The sequence below is a fragment of the Poecilia formosa genome, unplaced genomic scaffold (genome assembly GCF_000485575.1).
Source record: "Poecilia formosa unplaced genomic scaffold, Poecilia_formosa-5.1.2 Scaffold418, whole genome shotgun sequence".
NCBI classification, from domain to species: domain Eukaryota; kingdom Metazoa; phylum Chordata; class Actinopteri; order Cyprinodontiformes; family Poeciliidae; genus Poecilia; species Poecilia formosa.
In genome coordinates, this window is record NW_006800357.1 from 143,569 (window position 1) to 168,553 (window position 24,985).

Here is a 24,985-nt window from a genome sequence, read left to right on the forward strand (position 1 = left end):
CTGTTGACGTGGAAGGATAATCTGTAGCAAAACGTCAATGCAGCATCTAGAAGGGAGCCATTACTGGGGTTCTCCCAGCACAGCAGCCGACAGAAGTTTTTCACCCTATTTTTAAACCTTCATAATGGTTACACTGAGGGAGTGTAATCTGTAGCAGCTTGGCGACTATCTGCATTGAAGAACACAAAGTCTGCAGTTTCAAACAGACAAATGGGAAAATAATATTTATAGCTACTTTATTATTTTCAAGCTTTATCGCATGTTATAGACAGAAAAAAAACATTTTAAAAACAATATTTAACATTTATTTTTTTAGCTATCAAAAGGAAAAATTAAAGGCCTAAAGATGTGACTGAGGGAGTGTTTATGTGCTTCTATAGAAGAAAAGCAAAATATAATTTGGAAAGATGGAACAAAGTTGAAGTTAAAACAAAAAGCTAAAAAGCACTACTGTCAATAAATAAGAGTAGTCTCTTAAATTTATTGTTGCAGGTAATATAAAAGGAGCATGCTCTTCTTCACAATGCATAAAGATCCACAAGCCTCAGTTCAGTTGTTTTATTATTTCACTCTGTAACTTTGCATTAAAAGTCACTGACAGTGTTTAGGCAACAGCAATATTTCATTGGGATAAAAGAAAAGTAAACAAGAAGTTGTGTTGAAATGTTTTTATGTTTTCCTCTGACTTACTGGGGTAGCATGAGCTACATAATGTAACACGTCTATTCAGGAACTCAAATCGTAGTGCAGTGTTCTTCATCGTCGTCCTCTTCCCAGCTTTTCTCAGAGCAACTACTCCACAGGTTGGATTCCTTTGGCCTCCTCCATCTTCCTCAAGGTCTCATCCCACTGGGTGAACTGCTTGGAGAGCAGGAACATCTAGCAAAGAGACACCAACCTCCTTTATGAATCAATTATAAAACACAGAATGATTACTAAAATCCAAGTTACTGTATTTGTGTGTTTCTTAACTGTAATTCTTCCATTTACGGCACAGTAGGAAATGAACTTGTAAGAGTCAAAATATATATTTTTTGTGGCTTTTTTGCACCATGATTTATTGTAATAAAACTAAGAGTTTATTCTATGTTGTGTACCATTTTGTTGTATTCCTCAAAAAGCTTCTTGACTTCCTGTGACTGAGCTTCAGTTTGGTCCTGAAAAAAGAAATCACCATATTTGTTTTCTGAGGGGTTTTTTGTTGCTTTTTTTCAACTTTATTATGGTAAAAGATGTAAAATGTCATCATACACAACAGACAGGGCAAAGGAGAGACCGAAAAATGACCAACAGAAAGAGAAAAAGGAAAGCAAAAAAAAAAGACAGATAAATAAAGCAATAAAGAAAAAACACATTAAAATATATAACAATAACAGATGTTTAATGTACAATTATGGTTAAAATGAAGTACGCATTAGAAAGCAACATATCTGTGACTGAGTTTTTAACAACACATATGGTAGTACGATTCAGAGCAGTATAGCTACCTGTTGCTTGATGTGAATCTGTGAAAGACGCTGCAGCTTGGTTGCATGCTCAGGTACATCTGTGGACATTGCAAAACAGGCAGTTGACACGGGCTTCAAAAATAACCTTAATCAAGTCAAAATAAGCATTCCCCTCAGTTTATACTGCAGTAATACAACACATACTATATTGCAGAGGTAATGAATTAGAAATTCACATATCAAGCCAATATACCAAGCATTTTTCTGTCTTCTTCAACTGTTAGTAAAACATAAATAATAAACAACAATAAAACCTAATTAAATTCCATGACAGTGCTGACACAGTTGCATATAATTCCCATGTTTCAAACCTCTAATGTGGGTGCTGTCCAACAGGGGCTGTAAATTTTTAACTTGCTCCAACAAAGCAGCTTCAGAGAGCAAAGAGTCCTCCTCTATGGAATAACACAGAATACATTTCATTTATTAGTTTATTCATCAGGGAGTAAATAAAGTATATAACCACAACTAATGCGACTCCAGTCCCTGGTTGGGCATTTCTGTGCATTAAAATTCATACAATTTATGAATCAAAATACAGTGAGAATACATATGCTTTTCTGAATTCATATAAACAATCTTGCAAACTCCAAATTTACATAATAGAAGACATTAAAACACACAATTTTACAAAGATTAAGATACCAAAAATACATGTGTTTTCCTCCTTACATTCATAAACAACCTTGTGACGTCCTAATTTATATAAGTATTCTTGGAAATACTCAGTACACTGCAAATCATGTAAAGCATTAGGCACAAAAAGCAAAAGGCGAGAGACATTAAAAATCACATTTTTACAAACTGCTCTTTGCTCTTACCTGCAAGGATGAACTCTAGTTTCATGGCATCAGGGAGAGTGATGTGGTCAGTGAACTGGGGGTCCAGATACTTCATCAGGTCCTCAACTGCACAATGCAAACATAAGTAAGATTTAAAAATGCAAATGTATTTGCCGAAATAACATCACAAAAATGAAACGTCTTCAAACTGAAATATTGCTATTGTGCTTAATGGACATCACTGAAGCATTGTTTACATTTACAAGATTCCTAAACTTAAATACAATGACTGGATGATGGACAAGCTAATACATGGAAACAAAAACTTTGCTGATGAATAACAATCAATAAATATTTAATAACACTGTTTCCCTCCTGTTTCCATATGAAACAGTACAAGGAGTTTCAAAAAGGCGAAATGAATTAATTGATTAGTTAAAGTAAAGCGAGACTCACTCTTCTTGTGGAGGATCTTTACTCTCTCTCTCTTGTTGGCCGTGTTGATCAAACCTCCTTGAATTCTGACCAAAGCTTCTGCACACTGCGGAAAAACAAAACAAAAAATATCACCTTAAAGAATCTATAGAAATACAATAAAATACAGACCTTCTTGTTGTCTTTGTGTTATCCTCAGCATAAAAAGAAAACATAAGCACCAAAGTTCAGCTACTAAAGGCTAAAACATAATATACAGTGTTTTGTTTTGTTTTTTTCCCAGCCAGTGCATATTTGGCCTTTCATTCTTTGTTACACATTTCAGCAAAACAAGGATAGCTTCAGTGAGTCTTTGTAAGTTTTTTTTTTCCTTCACATCACAAGATGCGCTTACAAAACAACCCCTGTGGCAAAAATCATTCCTGCTGGTCACATAGCCAAGACTTGTTTAATGATGATCGCATTTAGTGCAAATATGTAAAAGAGCAATTCTTATTCAATTAATAAATGAAATGTTATTATTTTTACTGACGTTCTCATAATTGGTCAACGGTTAGCTTGACTTTAATATTAACTATCAATAAAAACTAAAAATAACATTTGGTTTGAATTCCAAAACAAAACAAAACAAAAAAAAAAAAAAACACACATAAGTCATCTTTGTTATGTTACATATCTTAATGTGTGTGAAATTTCTGTTACCGAATATCATAAAGTTAACATTTTCTACGAGGGCGTATACTCGCAATAAGAGTCCGAGGCTTGTGTGCTAAGCTAATAGCTAACTACTGTATATTTCTATATATTATGGAGGAGACCTTGACAGGTTTTCCACTTTTGGTTCTTCTCTCCCCGTATAGTCGGTTCTCCAACGCCTGAAGACGCATTTCGAGGCTGTCCGTGTCCAATTTCTTGTCCATCTCTGAGCTACAGATGATAACAAACAACAAAAACCGAACCTCTTTAGCTACGTTACAAGTAGCGTCACATATTGATGATGTAACGCTACAGTTCTAATTTATTTTTAGTTTTTTTTTAAAGAAAATTAATTGACTGTTAAATATTAAGTAAATTTAACCAGTAAATTATTAATTTAATTGACTAAAATATATAAAATATATAAAAATACATAAAATGTATATTAGAACTTTCGCTATGTGTCGCCGTTTTGCTATAACTGATGTCTTCCGGGTGACAGCAGGGGGAAGACAACACTGTAGGGCCCGTTTTTCCATTCAGATTGTCTGTCAAACATCGACAAAAAAGTAAGACTTTTTTTCCACATAACATTGTATTTTCTTGAGCACATTAACTACCCGTTTCGGGGAAATAAAAATAATGACTTGACAGCAATCACTCTAGTTCACTAACCCGTTCTTTTTTGAGTTTACTCAAGCTAAGTTAGCTTAGCTAGCATTGAAGCTAACGTCAATAAGGCGGATCACGGTTGTAGTTTTACAGGCGTGGAGTTAGTTTGGAAGCCCAGCAGGTAAGTTTTATCTTCTATGAATTGGCAAACACTCCTAAGATTTCAATGTCTTAGAACACAGTGCAGAGCTTTGATTACGAGCAATGATCACACGGCTATGTGGTTTTGAAAGTTTCATCTGTAGAATGCTTTCTGTTCTGTTTATGCCAGCAGGAAGCTGTTCAGTTTTAGGGCTACATCTCTGCTTTGAGGGGGCTTACTCTTTATGTCCTACTGGGAGGACCAGCTGCAGCACCATGGCAGATGACAAGGACGTATTGAGAGATGTTTGGTTCGGCCGGATACCCACCTGCTTCACTCTGAACCCGGATGAGGTGACTGAGAGAGAGGCAGAAGCATACTATGTAAGCACAACTGTTACTCTCCTCTACTACAGTGTTTTTCAACCCTGGTCCTCAAGGTACACTGTCCTACATGTTTTGGGTATTTCCCTGCTTCAACACACATGACTTCAATTGATGGCTGATTAACAAGCTTTTTTCTGAACTACAATAATTTAAATGGGGGTGTGTTAAAGCAGGGAAACATCTAAAACATGCAGGGCAGTGTGCCTCAATAAACTCATCATTACATGTTTTATGCCTATTAACATGCTCTATGATGAAAGACTTGATATCTGGGAAACTTGTGTAAAGATTCAGATGCATGTTTGACTGATCAATTCTGTGCTTGTGTGTGATAATATGCAGATTTTTTGAAGTCATGAAATTAATTACACTTAAACGTATGTTTAATCTAATTTAGATCATAAAAATACAAATCACATCTAAATGAATCGGATTTGAATTTGACTCTTAAATTATGCATACAGTTCCTGTGTATGTCATTTGTAAATTACAGTCTTTTTTCCATTACATTTTAGCAATGCATTCTTTTTCTTTTAGAGTTGCACTCATGATTGAAGTCCACATATTTGTCATTCTCAATGTCATAGCTTTTTATTTGTAAATACATAAACAATAAGGGCTTTGATTTATTTACCTTTGTCATAATGGATGTAGCACCTTTATCGTATATTTCATGCTTTGAAATGCAAATCATTGCTGACACTTTGTTTCACAGGATGGAATATATGCAAAGATTTATTTTGAAAATAAATTCATAAAACAGTGCTTTATTTTATTGTTTATATTTATTTAAATCATTAACACGTACTTTGATGTCTGAATGTGAGTAATCTCACGATTACTTCAGTTTTTTATACTCTACTCTACTTGTATTAAGGAACCTGCAATATATTCTGTGTTTTTGTGTGTTCATGCCCTCAAAAAAAAAACAAAAAAAAACAAAACTGCAATCGGATTTTGGCCACAAAATGTTTAGTTGTTGGATCTCAAGTCTTGGATGTGCATTTTAGATGTTATTCAAAGTATTACTTCAGCTCTGATTCAGGCAGCCTAAGCCAAGAACCAGTATTAGCTAGGCCGTTATTCAGATAAACTCTCAATGTAATCGGGTTTGATTTTTGTTGTTTCTTCTTTTGTTGGTACTTCTAAATAGACTTGTTACTGTTTCACCAATGTTGTTGTGTGCTTGTTTTTGTTTAGTTTCTTTTCCTCCCAACTTGCTGCAAGTAAGTTGGGAGAATAATAATAACAGTGTTATACTGACATACTGACTGTTATTAATGTCTTTATGCCTCTTTCGTGTTAACTTTGTCAGCTGCTGCTACCCAGGGTGAGCTACCTGCCTGTTGTCACAGACAAAGTGAAGAAACACTTCCTCAAAGTGATGAGGGCAGAGGATGTGGAGGAGATGTGGTTCGAGTATGAAGGAACGCCGCTCAAATGGTATGAATGGATTCTAGTGTTATGCGCCTGGAAATAATATACTTTTATTCTAACTGTTCCTGAAAAATGGTTTTGGCGCAGATTCTCATGGGTTAAATGTTTTGTATATCAGTACCTGTAGCTCTAGCTGGTGTTAATTAGTAAGCTCCATTATTAGTGGTATCTTTAATTGCTAATGAAAGACCTTCTTGAATCAATTTTGATGATCCTATTCTCCCAAACATGGAGTTAGAGAAGGGCTTTTAGTTTGTTATAAGTTTTTTTGTAGCTCTTTAGACTCACTGAATGCAGTCAGTTTAGTGGGTTTTATCATTACTTTCTGCCAGAGTTGACCTTTTGAAGACATTCATGATCTTGTTATGGATCAAGACACCCCTGCTTTAGAATAACAGATTGTAGGGGCAGTTTTAGCCACAAAGTGGCACTGTTGCCACAGTTGTACTGTTAAAATGTCAAGATCTCTGGTTTTTGAAAACTTAATTATGGGAATCTTCTGGATTTTTTTGTTTGTTTGCTTGTTTGTTTTTCTTAAATTTGAAAAATGCAATTCCATTCACTTTATTTATGGAGCACCAGTTCATAACAACTATTTTATTAAGACACGTTACAACAAAAAGTGAATTTGATTCAAAGTCTCCAACGTGAAGAAACAAATAACTTCTTAGATTTAATGTGAAGGATTTTTCTAAACTCTAAAATCATTAGGCAACAACTCAAACCAAACTAAAATACTTATTTTTTAATAAAGTTATTAAAATAGTGTTTTTCTAAGCTAGTGTTTTTAAACTACAGATGTTTTTTACATTTTTTTCCCCCCAAAATGAGTTTTTGATAAAGCATTTCGAGTTACAGAGAAAACGAGTATAAACCATTAAAATATGTTTAGTTTTGATAATGGAACTAAATTTGGCTTTGGAATGTAACTAGATATTGTATTTTTGAGCTGATTGTAGATAACTAAACAAAATCTACTGGTTTTATATACTTATTTTTTTGCATTCCAGGCACTATCCTATTGGAGTTCTGTTTGACCTCCATGCCTCTAATACAGTCTTACCCTGGAACATCACTGTGCACTTTAAGGTAAGAGCCAATCAGACTGTCAGCAAATACTTGATATTTCATCTCCTATTAGAAAATGAGAAGTTCATCATTGCAGCACTGTTAACCAATTAGTCATAGCATTATGACTACTGAGACGGCTCATATTGGTCAAAAATATTACCACAGTAATGGAAAATATTTATAAATACAGATTACAAGCAAATCTGTAAAAAAATAAGTGACGGACTCTGTTCTTGGATATAATCGAATATTTTATTTTTATAGTATGTGGAAACCGTTATTGAGTAATATACTTTCCACTTCTGTGTGGATTACTTCTTTTTATACTCTTCTAATTCAGTCTGTATGTGAATGTTTGGCAGAATTTTCCAGACCAGGACCTGCTGCACTGCCCGTCAAATTCCATAGTTGAGGCTCACTTCATGTCCAGCATCAAGGAGGCGGACGCCCTCAAGCACAAGAGCCAAGTAGTCAATGACATGCAGAAGAAAGACCACAAACAGCTGTGGATGGGCCTGCAGAACGGTAAGATGAGTGTGTACATCCAGACCACAAACAGCTGCAAGGGAAGTGACATTCAATCCTGCAGTCACACATTTACTGATGAACACCCAGATCAACACATGTTGTAATTCTGCAAGTCATCCACCTACATGCATACTTCCACATCTGTGTAAAATCATCTTGGAGACACACCTAGTTTGTTAGAGAAAGATTCAGTCATTGTATCGTTCAGATTGTTTGTACAGACTTTTTTTTTGGTACAGGTGACATTTCACATTGCTTCCCATTCAAAGACATGAATGTTTTTCTGTTTATACTACAAACACAAAGAACAGTGTATGCTATTTGCCTCCACCTGCTAGTTGCATTCACACAGTCAACATTTAATAAGAGGCAGATTCAAGAATGGTCTGATTTGTCTAACTTGTTACCAACTAATAGAATTTATTAGAAACTGCTATAACAGACACTTGGCCTCTCCTCTTCCCAGTGAGCTGCTGCTGGAAGCTTTAAACTCTTCTGACATTTGGCAAGAACATCCAGAAACAAACATATGCACCCCCTCCAGTTGACAAGGCAAACACAACAGAGTTGTTCATAGGAGACAGATGGGTAAAAAGAAAACTGTTATGGATGCCACATGCTAACTGCTCTAATGCTACAAGCAAACACTATGGCACTGATGTTTGAGAGTAACTTTAAAATGGTTTTAAAGGCCCTGTATCGGCAGCAGTGAAGGAGTAAACCTATTTGATGACGTAAACTAATGCCATCTATTTAAATTTTAGCTTCATGGACAGATGTCTGTCCCACAATACTCATTTCTAGAGCAGAATACGTTAACGCAGGAAAAAATTACTAAAAGTTACTAGAAAGACAAAAATTGTACAGGGGTGCTGCTGAATATATTTACATGGATGATTGTTTACGCCGTAAAAATGTTATTTTTTTTTTATGCACCAGGTCCATGTTTACTTATTTTAGTCAAGAATGATCCATTTTTTGTCCCTCTGTTGTAAAATGAATTTCTATTAACATTAAATTGACAAACAAATGAAGGCACAGACTACAGACAAGTAGTTATAATAAAATAAGTACACAACATACTCAAATAAGAATATACTATAAATGTCCTGTTGATGTCCCACAGAGGGGAAATCCAGGTGAACCTGTGTTTTTCAGTTTGTGTTTTTCTGCTTACATTTTGTTTTCTTGACAAACTGACAGGGACATTAACTCAAAACTACTTTTCCATATAAATAATTCAAGGGGTTTAGCAAGAGCAAAGATGAGTTGCATCACCACCGAAGCAGCTCTTCATTATGCAAACAACTTCTGAAGTTTCTCAGTGCTGTGTTTTTAGCCTGTAACCGTTGTGAAAAGTGTTTGTGAAAAACCCTAGGGCCTCAAACCGACAACCCTTCAGCTGCTCTTCTCTCTTCCACCTTTCCCTGAAACTAAAACCATGAGCAAGAAGTGACATGCACATCTCAATAAAACAAGGAAGGTACAAGAAAATGGCAAATTGAGGAAACGCTGACTAATACCACTGTGTTCTGAGGTGTTCAGGGTACTGTTCAGTTTTTTTTTTTGTTTTTTTTTACTTATTTGAACTGAGTTATGCAAAAGGTTTTAAATCATCCTAAAAGAAAAAGTTGGCTTGCAGAAGAAAGTGAGAGATGAAACTACATCTAAGCTAAAACTTTCATGTCCATAAGAGAATTGAAACAGAGATCTTTAACTTTCATCCAAGAGAACGAAAACCACTGTGTTTATGTGGATGGTTTGAAACTAGCATATGCTTTGTGAAGACTCGATCCTTTTTTTGTGTGTTTTAATGTATCTTCTTGTTTTAAATCATCACTCACAAATCTTATCCGCATGATGTTTTGTTCCCTCCTCAGAATGCACCATCAGTATTTCACATAAGGATGTAATTTGCAGCATAGATGTAAACATTGCAACTGGACAGTTCTTAACCTTTCTCTAATAAACAAATGTGTAGAGTCAGCATGGTTTTGCTCGACTAAGTTAGCACTAGAGAAGTCCCCACCTAATCAATACCTTATTTTTTTCTTTTTTGCTACATTTTTGGCCCGAGTTGAGGCAGCGTGTAAGCTTCTGGGCAGCTTTAGGTTTGGTGTTTCCATCAGACATTAGTTGCTTTATGTTGCTGAATAACATGGTCATTTTATAGATTATCAGTTTGTGTGTATTTATGTTACTCCAGATAAGTTTGACCAGTTTTGGGCGATGAACAGGAAGCTGATGGAATATCCCACAGAAGATGGAGGCTTTAGGTACATCCCCTTCAGGATATACCAGGTAACACACACACTCCTAAACGAACTATTCATGTATTCTAAAACAACCTTTCAACCGAGTTGGAGAAATGTAGATTTACATTACGAGTACCCATTTGTGCCTGTAGGTGGAGCCAGAGGGCTGTCTAAAATCTGTTTTTGTTTCAAAAACAAAATTACTTGGTAACTGACTCCATTTGTCTCATAAGGTTATTTTCTGCATCATCTACCTACATTTTCACAGAGACAGTCTACATGTAATAAATTTGTTCGGCAAGTTAAAAGGAGCAAAATAGATTTCCTCTTTTAATAAAGTTACCATCCTTATGCAGTCTACGGAGCTTATGAATAGTGATCGTGAAATGTAATGTTTCATCATCTGTCAGTCTTAAGATTTCCACCGGGTGCAAATCTGTTCTTGGATCCCTACTTCCAGTAAATTGGAATAGTTTAGTTTAGTCAGTTTTCTAATCCATAATTATGAGTAACTCTGAATACTTACTCACCTTTTCTTTTTAAATTATGACATGATTCACAACACTCTACTTATTATAAAAGCTAATTTTTAGCCTTTCTGAAAACGGAATCAAACATATTTTACATGTCCTTACTTATCCTTGTGACCTTTGATATTTTCAACATCTAAATAGGGAAAGCCTGCTGGCCGGACATATTTACTGGTATCTATTTTTTTTTTTTTTTTTTTTAAAGAATGTGCTTGCTTCCGTACATTTGTTACCTGTGACAACCATTGTTGGCTGCAATTCTGTTGCTCCGAGTCGAGGCAGTAGGCGAGCTTCGGGGTTGAGTCTGGGAAGAAAAAGCAGAAGCAGACAGGCAGCCTAAGGTCGGGTGTTTCCACCGAGCACTAGCTTTATCCTGACTCAGGTAAAAAGTCCCCTTAGAGGACAAGAAAAAAGACGGCGGCATGAATAAGAGGCTGATTCTCGGATGGAAAACATTAGCATGCTGCAGGCCAGACACCAGGGAGAAAAGCTCTTTGAGTCAAGTGTGAAGCAGAGCAGGAATGGTAAGAAAAGTGTGGAAAGTTATGGTGCAACTTCCAGGTTTTTGTAACATTAAAGGGGATCCCCATGCAGTCCCAAAAAGGCTTAGTTAGCCTAGAATTTGCTTTCAGTATTTTCCAGGTCTCTACATAGAAAATTGGAAAAAGAAGATTGGAGAAAACTTTATATTTTCAGGCTTTTCATGTCCCATAGTGTAAATGTTTCCTTCTTTTTTCCATCCTGGTGTCCTTCCTTCCTTTAGTCATTTCATTTTTTTTTCTTTTCTGTACTGTTTTCTGCTTTCCCCTCTTTTTGTATCTTTGTTTTTCCTTCTTCGTGTCATTTTTTTCCTCTATTATGTCTGTTTTCCTTTGTTCTTTCTCTCATTCCTTCCTTCCTTACTTTTGTCCTGCCTCTTTTTTCTTTGTGCCGTTTCTTTCTTGTCCTTCATTCTGTCTATACTTTTCTTATTTCCTGCTTCTGTTGTTTCCAATCATAAATGTCTCATAAATCTCTAGATTGTTTTGGTACCAGAATTTTTATCAGGTCTAAGAATTCTGATAAGCTGAATCTGAAAAAGTCTGGAATTTTTATATGAAAAAAATGTTTAAAGGTTTACAGCAAAACCAAAGGAATCTCTTTTTCAATCTGTTTGAAAGGGTCCATTGAAATAAAACTAAAATAAAGAGGGAGGATAAACCAATCAAAAAATAAATCTGGCCTTAAATGACTGTAAGTTGTCATGTAATGGAACAGAAAAAGGGTTTTCAGTGTGAAGAAAACAGGACTTCCAAGTAATAAGACAATTGTGTTAACTTTCCTACCGAGCATGTTTTTCCATCACCATATCTACTTTGACAGCTGGTAATTTCCCAGTGTTAAGTTAAAGCACAAGTTTTAATAAAACCTCCACATATGGCTACATTTACATTTTTCACAACAATTTGAGGGGTGAAGGATGCACAGCTCTAGGTCACTGGCAACAATCATATGTTTTGTTTTTTTTTTGCAAAAAATTAAGCGTTTTTCTCTTTAACTTTCACATCTTTGAAATATCCATAAACTGTTTAACACTACGAGAAAAGCATTCTTGCTTTCAGTCATAAAACCAGCTCTTTAAAGTGGCCGACTGAAACATGCAGTCAAACCAACGCAACACGCCCTCTTAGACATGCACTTGCTGTTGCTGTGAAGCCATCTAGCTGCTGGCGGGGAGAATGAGGCCAGACCATCCCAGCTTCAGGCTTAATTGAAAGTTTCTGTGGTCATTTATGAGCTGCCATGGTTTCATGACAATTGCAACATCAAAGCCTTTTTATAGCCTCACTATGCGATTTCCAAATACGCTGAAGAAAATAAGAAGAAGAAAATAAGTCTTCAAGTCTGGCTTGTTGTAGAAAAGAGTGTGGTTTGAATCCGACAAACTGATAAATCTTTACAACTGCAAAGAGTCTGGAAAGTCTGGAGTAAAATGTAAACAAAATCAGTTAATTATGATCAGAAGAAATACTCTTGGCGATATATATATATATATTTTTTTTTTTCAGGATACTTTGCTCAGAATAGGCCAGTATAAAGTATAAATGCTCATGGAGAGCAATAATACCATAATACCATGGTTTTATTGTTTAAAACAAACTTTAAAACGAAAATTTCCCTCTTCAGTTTGTTTAAAATGTTTAAAAACACATAATAAAATAACATTTAATAATTTTTATATTAGAAACATTATTATATGTTTTATTCTATGTTGATGCTCATAATGTTCGAGGAACTGGGTTGATCAGTGAATAGTGAACACTTCACTGAAATGGTGAATTGTGAAACCACAGTTCACTATTTCCGATCTGGCCAATCAGCTTTATTGGCCGGGTCTATTCACACAAACAAGGAATTTGACTTTGTTTAGACATGCTCCCAGTTTAGACATTTACATTCTACTTAAGCTGTTAAAATTTAGGTCAAGTTTATTTGCAAAGCACATTTCAGCATCCAACGCAGCTGAAAGTTCTTTACACCATAAAAACATTATTCAGTAGCCAATTATGAAACGGCAATAAATATAAAATTTTGTCAAATGCCATCAAAATCAAGAAGATGCACATATAATGTATTGATCAATGTTCCAGTAATTAATCAAAGGTTAAAGGTGGGTTTTTAGCTTTAATTCAAATGAACTCAATGTTTTGACAGTTTTGCTTTTTTTCTGGAAGTTTGTTCCAGATGGGTGGAGCATACAAACTGAATTCTGCTTCTCCAGTTTTGGTTCTGGGGATGCAAAGTAGACTAGAATCAGAAGACCTGGTGTTGATAAAACACCAGGTCTATAATGTATCTCAGTGCTAAGCCATTCAGGGATCTATAAACGGTCTAATGTTTGAGCTACAGGGTGCCAGTTTAAGGATTTGAGGTGATGTGCTCTATTTTCCTAATTTTTGTGAGAACACGTGCGGCAGCATTCAGGATACTGAATTCAGACAGTTTCAACTGAAACTGACTGAATTTTTTTAGGCAGACCTGTAAAGACACTATTGCAGTAGTCAGTGAGACTAAAGATATGGATGAGTTTCTCAAGATCTTGCTGGGACATTAGTTATTTAATTCTGGAAATGTTCTGATTTTGCAATTGCCTTTATATGTCTCGGAAGGTTCAAGCCTGAGTTCATCACTACACCCAGTTTTCAGGCCTAATGCATAACTTCAGTTATGACACATCCTTGCATTGGTTTGTTCTAAGCATCTGCTCGGTGTTTGAATTGGTTCGTGACCACCTTTACTTAAATTTCAAAGAGAGATTTAAAATCAAAAACCAAACCATTTGCCTTTTTAAAGTAATAGAATTAAAAACATCAAGACCGCTGAAAGATCAAAAAGTCATGTAGCCTTTTATAGGATTATATAAGAGCTTGATGTTATTAGTTTAATTATCAGTCTCAGTAGAAACTATGTGGTTCAATGATTCAGATCTTATTTCTAGATAAAGTACTATTAATGTATTTCACCATTAATTTTTTTCCACTTTTATTTTTCAGATTTATGCAAAGTAAACACACCTTCTTATCCAATAAGAAGTATCAGACCACATAGTTAATATGATTTAATTTGAACAATTCTATCAAAAAACTATTTAAATTCATTGGGATTAACTTGGACATTTTTGTAAAGCTCTTAACAATAACATAACTGTCATCAAACACGTAAAAGTTTTGATTAAACTTTGATTTGAACTAAACTGAGTTGGTGGGATATCATCTATCTGTACATTGCAACATTACAGAGAGGTGCTGCCACCAATTTCTACATCCAATGTGGTTTGTCCTGCTTTGCTAGCTTTGGCTGTCAGACTTTTGTTGATGTGCCAGTTTCTACTCACCACCATTTGTTCACACTCTCATAAAGTCACAAAAAAGTCCTTGTAACTCAAGATGGGCCTGATGGGCCTTTAATTGCATCCTGTTTTTAGGTACAAAGGTGCAGTTTAGATTGTGATGCATCGTTGATGCATCTTTGCGCAAGTTCTAAGTGTAGGACGTGACAGCACCAAATTAGTGTATTCATGTGTAATAAGGACCTTTCATGCTGAAACATGCTGCTCTTGCCATTACGAAGATGATTTCTTAATGGAGGCTTAAAAGTTATGTAAGAATCAAGTGTAGCATAACAATCCTTTGCTTTTGTTTTGGTCTTGATTAACAACCAAAAGATCAGTGTTGTTTTCAGTTACTATGAATCAACAAAGGCAGCATAGTCAGGTGGTATAATTGAGGGATCTTGATTAAAATAAAATATCAACAAATAGTTTATTTCACCAATTCATTTCAGAGTGAAGCTTGTCTAAATAGATTTATGCATACATAGTGATATATTTCAAGCATTTATATTGATTGATTTCATTGCTTATGCTAATAAATATCAAGTATTTGCTATCTCTGAAAATTAGAATAGGATTTTTAATATAGATATTTAGTCCTCCTGAAGAGTATGTCCATGGTACAGCACTCGATACTGAGTTGGGGCTCCTTTTGCATGAACTACTGAATGTGACATGGAGCTGATTATCCTGTAGCTTTGCTGAGGTGTTAAGGAAGCCACATGTGCTCTAATAGTGGTCTTTAACTCTTCTGCATTTTTGGATCGGGTGTCATTTGAAAGACAAGGTGCTGTGACAAACCAGCTTCTTTAGCAATGACTTTACTTTTTCAGTTCAATTGCCAAAATGAATAAATATTTTATTATTAGTCAAATTTATGGTGATACAACTCTGCAGAGCATTTTCTGGCAAATTAAAACTGAATTTTATGTTCAAGGCCTGTTTAAATAAGCTGTCTGGAAGAAAAAAAAGTAAGGAGAACAAAACTTTTTGACACTTGAAAGTTAATGTATTAAAAGTTATTTATGAAAGTTAATTTATCGCAATTATATTCATACCTTGATGCCTACAACCACTTTCCCTAAACAGCTTTATGACTTAGACCAGCAGAAATCAAATTTACCCTCAAATGGTGTTATGCTTATGTTATACATCACTTTTTTTCAGTTGCGTTTTTGGGGAATTGGTCACCTAAATGCACAAAAACATATACTTGTACTGTAATTAATGAAACATTTTGATGTGTAAATGGCAACACTTGGAAATATTTTATGTTTCAATTGTTTATTTCTTATTTTTTCTGATGTAAAGCCCTTTGAACTGCCTTGTTGCTGAAATGTCCAATCAAATAAAATTTCATTAGATTTTTTTCAATTTATTTTAAGGTTGAAGGTTTTTTTTAAAATATCATTACTAACATTTCTTGTTAATATTTTTAGTATTGAGAACTGCTTCACACAGTTTCTCTCAGCAAAATAAGTTTGAATACAGCAGCATAAAATATAATGAAAGACAAAGAAAAATTAATAGAACGACAAAATTTCTTGAGCAAAATGAAGTCTACTCTCAAATACACACACACACACACACACACCTGGATTCCTTTAAAGTCTAAGTGTTGTATTTAGTGTAAATAACGTGACACGTTTGATGCTCACAAAATTAATGACAACATTCAGTCTAAATAACAGAGAGGCTCATTTCCGTCTGGCCTGTTGTCTGTGGGGTGGAAGGCAACTCATCTGGCAGGGATGGCAATTAACGTGTGTTTTATTTATTTATTTTATTTATTTATTTATTTATTTATTTATTTATGTGTTGCAATAATTTAAAAAAGAGCAACGTGAACAAAATTCACATTGCAAAACATGCAGTAAATTCTGTATATGGATGCTCTTAAACCTATTGTTTCTTCCGTGATAATTATTGTAAGGTCTCTGAATTGCAATGATGAGCATGTTATATATATTTTTTCTCACTTTGTCTTAAAAATAAAATCTGATTATTTTCATACAAAATCCAATTTTAATCATTTTTTGTTTTTTCAGACTTACTACAAATGAAAAATGTGAAATTATTTTACAGAACCTGCGTTTATTTCAGTCATCCACTCTTGAACTTGACCTGAATTCAAAGTTCAAATAAATACAAACTGTAAGATAAGATGGTAGGGAGTGTGGAGGCAGACATCACTCTGAAATATGGAAACCCAAGGAGTTAAAAAAAATCCAGATTTTCCAGGAATTTTATCTTCAGAAACAGAAAATTCAATTATTCAATAAATCATGGCCCAGCCCTTTCCATTACTTTTGCCTAAACACTTTCACACATTTCTATAGGTCTACACATTGCCACAATTTATTGGCACTTTCATTTTATTAGTAGTATTATTTTGTTCTTATTTCTATCGTTGCGTGTTTACGTGCGTGCATTTACTTTGTTTTTTTAGTCTCTCTTCCTGCTCCAACAATGATGCCACTCTGCAATTTACAGTAAAAACGCAGCAGGTCCAAACCCCCTTACTGTGAGGAAAGTAAATATTCTGTTAAAGAGACAGCTTTGCATTGTGTTTGCACTGTAGCAGTTGCCACTTCATGACTCATTGTTACTCACCAAACCCCAATGTAAGAGCTTGCAAATAGCCTCCAGCCACCCATTCTACGGGAAGGTGCCAGCTTCGACAAATGCATGCCTATTGCCTTCCAGGTATCTTGTAATGACTTAATCAGATGAGGGGGCTGTGGTGACAGCACAAAATATGGGAATGGTGGAAACAGTTGTGAGAAGACTTTCTAAAGGCAACAGGTGACATGCTTGTTTTGTTGGGCAAGTGGCGTTCACTGCGTTTACAGTAATGGCTTTAGTTGAAACATGACTGTCAGTGGAAAATATTTTTGTATTTAGTTTCCTCTGGCAAGCAGCTGAAGAACGACCACGCATACTCTAAGCTGTGTTGTCAGGAAACTGCTGATGCATACAGCTGTTCTGGGTGACTCTAAATATGACTAAAATATGGAAATATCAGAATTGTGGTTGATATGTAGCACACAGGCTTCTGATCAATGCCATCAAGTTCTGCAGAAGTCAAATATAGAAGTGTGTTGTAAGCCAGAAGGAAACTCCTACAACATGCAGGACTGTGGACCTGAGGACAAAGGCTGAGAAACACAGTTCTTTGGATCTTCGGAAATATAGTAAATGTGTTATTACAATTTGTAGACTATTTAGATGTGTCAGTAAGGGAATAGTGTTTGGGGAGCAATTATATATCTTTGTTTATCTTTCTGACTTTGTCAAGCTTCATTTCTAACCTGCTGAGTTCTTCTCCATGTCTATTTTGATTCTTCAGCTTTATTTATGAAAGCTCACAACATATCTGAGTGTTGTGATTGTCTCAGTCCTGAACTTCCAAAGACGTACAACGTTGACCTTCTATCACCTGAAGAACATTTCAGGGGGCATACAGCCAATCAATGATGAGGAAAATAAATAGTCCTACTAGATTGGCTGCAAAGCAGCTGAAGTGCTTACTATTTCTGTAATGAATGGTATTTCAGAGTCCTGAAATACAGATTCTAAGCATTCAGCTTCCCAGTTCCATTTTCTTTAGAATATTTTAGATATGATCTACAAAAAAATCCATGAACAGACATATTTTCTTTAAATAGTTGTGACTTGTGTTCCACAGATAAACCCACAAATAGGTGAATCTGTGAATACACCTATTCGCAGATTAAAAAGTTGGAATTTTAATTTATCAACAGCTGACCTCAGACTACAGTGGATATGCTTTCGCTCACCCCTGTCCGTCTGGAATGGCACATGGGTTGACAGTGCTTTATTTCTGTCCATTATTTTACCTTCAATTAGGTAGATTGATGTCTCCCGCATCAATTAGGGCACATCTTGAGTTCCGCTGGTCTTTTCCATCAGCGAGAGCAGGTGATATCTTTTCACCTAAATCCTAATGACACCTCACTCTCTTTGTATTGCCATGTGCTGCTGTGCCAGCTAAGGTGTCAGGCCAGCTGAAAAGAAAGTGTCTTCATCCAAACAGTATCGGGCTTCTCTCCTTGGGGATCAGTAGATCTTCTTTGTACGTTGGCCAGCTCAATAATTCATGACCACCTATTTAAAAATGCAATGAAGTAGCTGTCACTTAGCACACTCTCTCTGCTCTGGCTCTGGATTGTGATCCCGCACGAAAGGCCTTGCTTCCTGTCAGTGACTCAGTCTTTCTGCGTAACCTGAGCCCCGACTTCGCGCCTCCACTGCCACCTTCCTCTTGCTGGTTCTCGCCTGGCTCTGGGGTGTGTAGTTACCATTTGGATACTTGATCTTAGGCTTTGCTGGTTTCCTTTTCTCAGCTCCATGATTAGACCCTATAGAGTGTCAAACTCCCTGTTTGACACCTCAGGTTGGGTATCGGTCTGCATCATGACTCTGTTTCGGAGAAGACAGTTCTTTTATTCTGCTGTAGTTCTTCGTAGGTAAAGCGAGGCAGCAGCGCTTTCTTGTAACAGTAAAATTCAAAAGTTCAGATTGAGGATGTTTTGTAATTGACAAAACATTCAGGTACATCTATATGTACTGTTACCTCTTATTTATATGAAGACTGTAGCTCCTTACTTTAGGTATGAATTAATCAAATCTAAGGCCTTGATTAAATCAAAATCGTTTCTAAAATGATGATCATATTAAAACATTGTCAACCTGAACAATCAAATTTTGTTTAACTTAAAATATTTTATGAAACCTAGATCTCTTTAGGTTCGTATATTAAATTAACCTTTTATAAGGATAAAATATTTATGTTGAAATTCTTAACTTCAACTATATTACACCATACCAAAAACGGCATGGTCAAACATAACATTTTATTTTAAATAATCAGAACGTTAGTTTTGATTAATTTGTAACATCTGGTTTAGAGATAAAATCTTTGTAATTGATCTTGCATCAACTCTGTTGCCACCTGTCACAAACTCTTGGATGGTCTCCAGCCCATGAGCACTTTTTTAATGATGTCAGAACGTGGGTCACTTGGTAACAACCACTAAATCATTCACCTGCGCTTTAAGTGACTGACATTGACAAAGTGCTCTGCTGCTGAAATTGATTTAAAGAAAGACATAAATTTCAAAGCATGCGTAAAAATGACATGCCTGGAAGACTTTTCACTGGATTGTCTTGCTGTGGTGTTTGCTTCTAGTATGTTTACAAAAATCTCACATATCTGAGATTATTTTGTGAGAAATTTAAACTCACCAAGTGTAAATTTACAGACCCATTCAATATATACCCATTAGAATATATTTAAAAACCCATTTGATAATAATAAAAAGATGACCTTTAAGATGAGTATCAGATCAGACCAATAAAAAAAAAAACATTTTGTTTTTTTTTAAAGCAGAAGTGTGAGCTTAAAGAAAAACATATCAGCTTAAAAGTTATTGTTGGAGCCTACTGAGTATTGGATTAAATTAGGATTTGCTAAATGACGGATGTTATTGATCCAAAGTTATGCTAATGATTACAAATGGGAGAGCTATTTTTTATTTTCCATCCATCCATCCATCCATCCATCCATCCATCCATCCATCCATCCACCCATCCATTTTCTTCCGTTTATACGCGATCGGGTCGCGGGGGCAGCAGATTCAGAAGGGAGGCCCAGACTTCCCTTTCTCCAGCCACTTCTTCCAGCTCCTCCAGGGAACCCCAAGGCGTTCCCAGGCCAGCCGAGAGACATAGTCCCTCCAGCATGTCCTGGGTCTTCCCTGAGGCCTCCTCCCGTTGGGACGTACCTGGAACACCTCACCAGGGAGGCATCCAGGAGGCATCCTGACCAGATGCCCGAGCCACCTCAACTGGCTCCTCTTGACGTGGAGGAGCAGCGGCTCTACTCTGAGTCCCTGATCCCTGAGTCCCTGAGTCTCTGAGTATTTTTTATTTATTTTATTTTATTTTATTTTTTTGGTTTAGGGCCTCCTCCTAGTCATGTCTGAGTCCTGGTGTTATTGACAAGAAGAGGCAGCTGCTGTTTTTGATCTGATTGTTTGCAGTGAAGAAGTGAGAAGTGAAACAGTTTTTCTACCACAAAAGTAATGTTTATATTTAAATTTTTGTATAAAATCAACTCAGACTTTATTTTTGAAAGTAAAGCTAATCACTTAACTTTATTCTGAGTGCTTTTTATTTTTATTGCGTTGAGAACTTTCTCTTTAAAATACTAATTTTTAATTATGATGCAAGTCTAGCCCTGACAGTTATTTTCAAAGAGTACTTTTAATCTGACAAACTAGATTTATCTGGATGGATTTTCTAATTTATTGAATTTGACTTTAATAATCAGTTTAAAAGTACAGACTATAGGTTTTAGGGACATCTCGGGGCTAAATTTTGAAATCCAAAAGAATAATTAACTCACAAAAACCTGTTCCCAGCCAAGTCCACCCAGTCAACCGGCCAGCCAGCCATCCTGGTCTTTGGAGGGTCACAAGGAGTTGCAGTGAGAGGGCAGCTAAGAGCAGAAACTCAGGAAAGGGGCAGAAGAAACCCCTGATGCATCACTGAATACCAGTGATTATTTCTGAAGTAATTTCACCAGGAGTTATTTGGCTATGTATTGCATAATTACTTGTAAGAAGTTGTAGTTCATTCTAGAAATTGAACAATACTCTTGATCTTTGATTACTAATATTTCTTAGAGATGCACAATGTACCAAATCACAATATTTATTGCAATATTACAATTGCACAGCACTGTTTGGATGCATTATTTGGAGTCTTTTATTTTTTAGATGTCAGGCTTTTTTGGTTTGTATATCAATACTATATTTGGCCCCAGTTCTCTTAATGTCCAGATCTGTTTTACATCTTTAGTAGTTGAGATGCTAAAGTTTCCTGAGAGTGATGGGAAGTCTCACTATAATGGCAAAGAAATGTGTCTGGAAAATGTGGGTTAATTATCCTAAATATCATTTTACACAATAGTATTTCCAAATAAATATTTTTTGTGATATATTGGAACCCTAATAAATTTGATTTAAGTTCTGGTTAGTAAACAATAAAAAAGGTATCACAGACCACCAAGACAAAGACTGTTTTACTATTAAACATTCACTTAAGAGCTTAAACTTCTCTGGAAATGGTTGACTAATCAAATTAACCACTTCCAGTTTAGTTAGTTTTTTTTTTTTTTTAGTTTTCCACCAAAACCTTTTAGGCTCGACTCTATGGAAGTAGTTCAAAGACCATACCAGTTTCTACTTGAAGAATTATCAAAGCTTGAGTTCTTGAGTAAAGCTCTCACAACTGTGGACACTCTTATCTGGCGTCTGTTGGTAATTTTACAGGGTTTCTTTCACATCCAAGTCATGGAATGTTGTGGTGACTCGGTTGAGTCAAAAACAGTGGAACGCTGTATTCCTGAGAATATTTCAAAGTTGTTTATCTTTTCTGTCATGATTTACTCCGTTTACATTCAGCCGTTGCTCCTTCCCAGAGCATTGTGTTTTGTTGTCAGAAGTAGGAAAAGCTTTACTTCCTGGATCACTTGACAAATAACTTAGGGAGGCTATGGCCACAGTTCAAACACTCATCATAGTGAGAACATGTATCATTCTGTAAGTATATACAATGTCAGAAAAGGAACGATTACACTGATAGAGCAGATGTGATCCAAGATTAAGCTTCTTATAATATTCCGACCATTTCAGTTAGAAAATTATTTCTAATGGTTCTTCATGTCACTCATCAAAGAGGAACTAAACTGTACGGATGAGTACAAGGAATTTAGACCAGTGGGTCACAGTGTGAACGACATTAAATAGATGTGTTTAAATCTTAATAGAAGTTGTGGATTTGTCTTTTATGGACTGATTGATACTGTCACATTCACTATACTGTTTTTTCCCTCTGAAAAGCTTGGAGTGCCAGATGAGCTTTTAGTCTCAGTAGGAATCTATTTTTCTTCTAGCTACGCACTAAAGTACCAGATAATGAGATCCAGACTGATTCTGAACAATAAAACATCTCGGCATCGCTTGTAACATCTGTGAAATCAATGTAGATTGCTTAATATTACATTCTAAACATTGAGGCTCATCAAACCACCACTTCGCCAGGTTTTCATTCACAACATCTTGCGTACATCCTGTTGTGGATTCTTTCACTCCCTGCTCTTCTAACCTCTATTAATCACATCAGAAATTTCCCACAGTGTTTTACAGAAAGCCAGTCCTTTTACTGGACATTTTGTTTTTGCCCCAAAGTTACCGAAGTCAAATTTATATTTTGACTGAGGGGAAAATGCTTTAGTTGGATGTCTTTTCTACATGGACCTTCAGCATCAATATGTGAATTTAAGTATTACATTGTCATAATAATCATGCCCCTTGAATCACAAACTAAAACCTTTTTGTATTTTATTTGAAATTATGTGGTACACAAATACAAGCTAACACATAGCTGTAGTGGTATTCTTTGAAGACTAGATGCTTTTAGAGAACATTAATGAACTGATGACAACAGAAACCAGAGAAAACACTGGTGAACACATAAGTATCGAAAATCACTTATTGAAAGTATACGTGGTGTTCAATGAAATTTGTCAGCAGCTCTCTCTCTTTAAATATTAAATACAAAAGAAATATTTTTGCACACAACTTGAGACAGACAGAACTATGAAGTTGGAATAGATAATCCTTTATTATCCCACACCTAAGAAATTCAGGTGTGCCAGCAGCAAGTTGCAGGTTAATAAAAGTATGCATATTCAAAGACAAAGAAGATATATGTAAAATAAGAATAAGAAACTGAGAAGTGGCAAATTTACAAAATAAGAAAAAATACTGCTGCACAGTTATTAAAAATGACATATTATATTCAAAAGAACTATGTAACTTAGCTGGGTAATTTAAAAAAAATCTGAATAACTTTGCATGTCAAAAAAAACATCAAAAATGAAAAAAATGTAAATAACAGCACAGATGTAAACTCTTATTAAGTTTGACAATGTCCTATTGAGAATGTAGAGTAAATATTTGGCATTTGACAGGTTAGAATCATTTTATTAATGTGTACTAGTTTAATTTGCTGTGCTTTAATTGCAGACGCTGAGCGACAGGCCATTCATCCAGAAACTGTTTCGCCCTGTTTCGCCCGACTGCAATGCACACACACTTGGCGACCTGCTGAAGGAGATGTATCCAGATGCTTTGACAAATGATGGTAAGCAATCAAGCAGCGATTTCAAGCATTACCAGCTTAACCACTAAGTCCAGACAATTTTTTGCCTGATTGTTTAATTAAATATAAGCTGTGTTACTCTTGATAAAGAAAAAGGAAAGGACTGTCCTCAAGGTTATTTTATTTGTTCTGCTTGTGAAGGAATTTTTGAGATCCACATTTTCTGATAAAACTACTGGAGGACAAAAATGAGGGTTAATAGCATTTGCATTGAATAAAGATGTGGGCAAACGCAATGAAAGTGAAAGGAGAGAGTGAGAGGAAAGCTTAGATATGACAAGAATTTTGAGTTTTCCACCAGACATCTAACACACTTAGCTATCAAGGATGTCTAAGTGTGCCATTTATTTTTACAACAAAGCTTCCACCTACACTCACTCAGATGACAGCCCAAAATACATTTAAGTTAGATGTGAAGTTTACAAAATATTAGGGATCTAGACCAAACTGCTTGTGTCAAAACACTTCAGGTGACATCCACTAAAAGTGCAGCTCAAATCGACTTTATAGACAACCAACTATGAAACTGAGTTGGTAAAAAGAAAAATTTCTATTGCATAAATAAATGGCTCAACATTCAGAGTTGAAGAGTGTTGATGTGGATGAAAATCTAACAATATAATTGTTAGATATAAATCAAATACAACACATTCCTCTTTATTGCCACCTAAAACTGACATTTTTTTATAATTGCGTTTATCTTTTCAGTTAGTTCACATGCCAGACAGTGGCTGCTTTGTTTTATCTGATATGCTGCTGGGGTGCAGCAATATATTAAATTTACGTGTCAATACCGAGTTCAAGAGAAGTATCATTGTTGAATAATCTGAGGAAATTTGAATGCATCACATTTTCCTCAGCCTTCTCTCATTCTCCTTGAGCTTTAGCACACTGGTTTATACAATTTATTTCAGGTGCAAACATAAGGAAGACCGTCCAACTGCTGTAACACGTTGTTGGAAACCAGAGTTAGCGTAGCACATTAGCACATTAAATATAGGGAGTCATACTTAAACTACTTTCCTTTCCACCTCAATCTTAATTTTATTTTACCAGATGAGGTCACACAACAGAAGGTAGATAGTGGTTTGAGAGAGACGCAACCTTTAAGAGAAATATGATGATGTATTAATATCATATGCTTTGTAATCTCATGAAACCCCTTTAATACGTAGCATAAAAAATTAAGTACCAACACGTAGGCTTGTCATGATATGTTTTGCTGAGTGATGAACTGTTTCACAAATTATTTTGAAATGTAATACTGTGATAATAGTAATGCAAGTTCCTTCTCTCAAAAACCAACTTGTATTCTGTGAAGAACACTACAAATATATCCAAAATAAAACACAACAACCAAAAACGATAAATGGAAATAAAAACTACAGGCAACCACAACCATAAATTAAATTGATTGTCTCTGAACCAAAATATATTAATCAGAATGGATATGATCAAACTAATGTTAAAGTGTTTACTA

At 35.4% G+C, this 24,985-nt stretch overlaps 2 protein-coding genes across 5 annotated transcripts in view; one reads left to right on the forward strand and one right to left on the reverse strand.

The window, feature by feature from the left end:
- Positions 1-543: 543 nt before the first annotated feature.
- dctn3 (dynactin 3 (p22)) lies at positions 544-3,730 on the reverse strand. The gene is made up of 7 exons (XM_007576862.2): positions 3,544-3,730; positions 2,747-2,831; positions 2,330-2,416; positions 1,820-1,903; positions 1,488-1,546; positions 1,098-1,157; positions 544-879 (listed from the first exon to the last, which is right to left on the reverse strand). The coding sequence occupies exons 1-7, from the start codon at positions 3,643-3,645 to the stop codon at positions 793-795; spliced, it is 564 nt and encodes a 187-aa protein (XP_007576924.1). The 5' UTR covers positions 3,646-3,730; the 3' UTR covers positions 544-792.
- Positions 3,731-3,885: 155 nt separating this feature from the next.
- Positions 3,886-24,985, forward strand: part of atg5 (ATG5 autophagy related 5 homolog (S. cerevisiae)) — a 33,828-nt gene continuing 12,728 nt past the window's right edge. The window contains exons 1-7 of one of the 4 annotated variants that reach the window (XM_007576859.2): positions 3,886-3,990; positions 4,365-4,558; positions 5,877-6,004; positions 7,009-7,087; positions 7,432-7,594; positions 9,804-9,898; positions 23,370-23,487. In XM_007576859.2, the coding sequence (XP_007576921.1) occupies positions 4,451-4,558; positions 5,877-6,004; positions 7,009-7,087; positions 7,432-7,594; positions 9,804-9,898; positions 23,370-23,487 (691 nt within the window). In that variant the 5' untranslated portion in view covers positions 3,886-3,990; positions 4,365-4,450. Of the gene's footprint in view, positions 4,215-4,364; positions 4,559-5,876; positions 6,005-7,008; positions 7,088-7,431; positions 7,595-9,803; positions 9,899-23,369; positions 23,488-24,985 lie in introns of all 4 variants that reach the window. The other 3 variants (XM_007576861.2, XM_007576858.2, XM_007576860.2) reach the window with 3 other exon arrangements.

Coding starts and splice junctions, on each gene's coding strand:
- dctn3 (XM_007576862.2), bottom strand. CDS start 3,645: ATGGACAAGAAATTGGACACGGACAGCCTCGAAATGCGTCTTCAGGCG. Junction 1,904..2,329: donor ACTAGAGTTCATCCTTGCAG/GTAAGAGCAAAG, acceptor GTTATTCCATAG/AGGAGGACTCTTTGCTCTCT. Junction 1,158..1,487: donor AGATTCACATCAAGCAACAG/GTAGCTATACTG, acceptor TTCTTTTTTCAG/GACCAAACTGAAGCTCAGTC.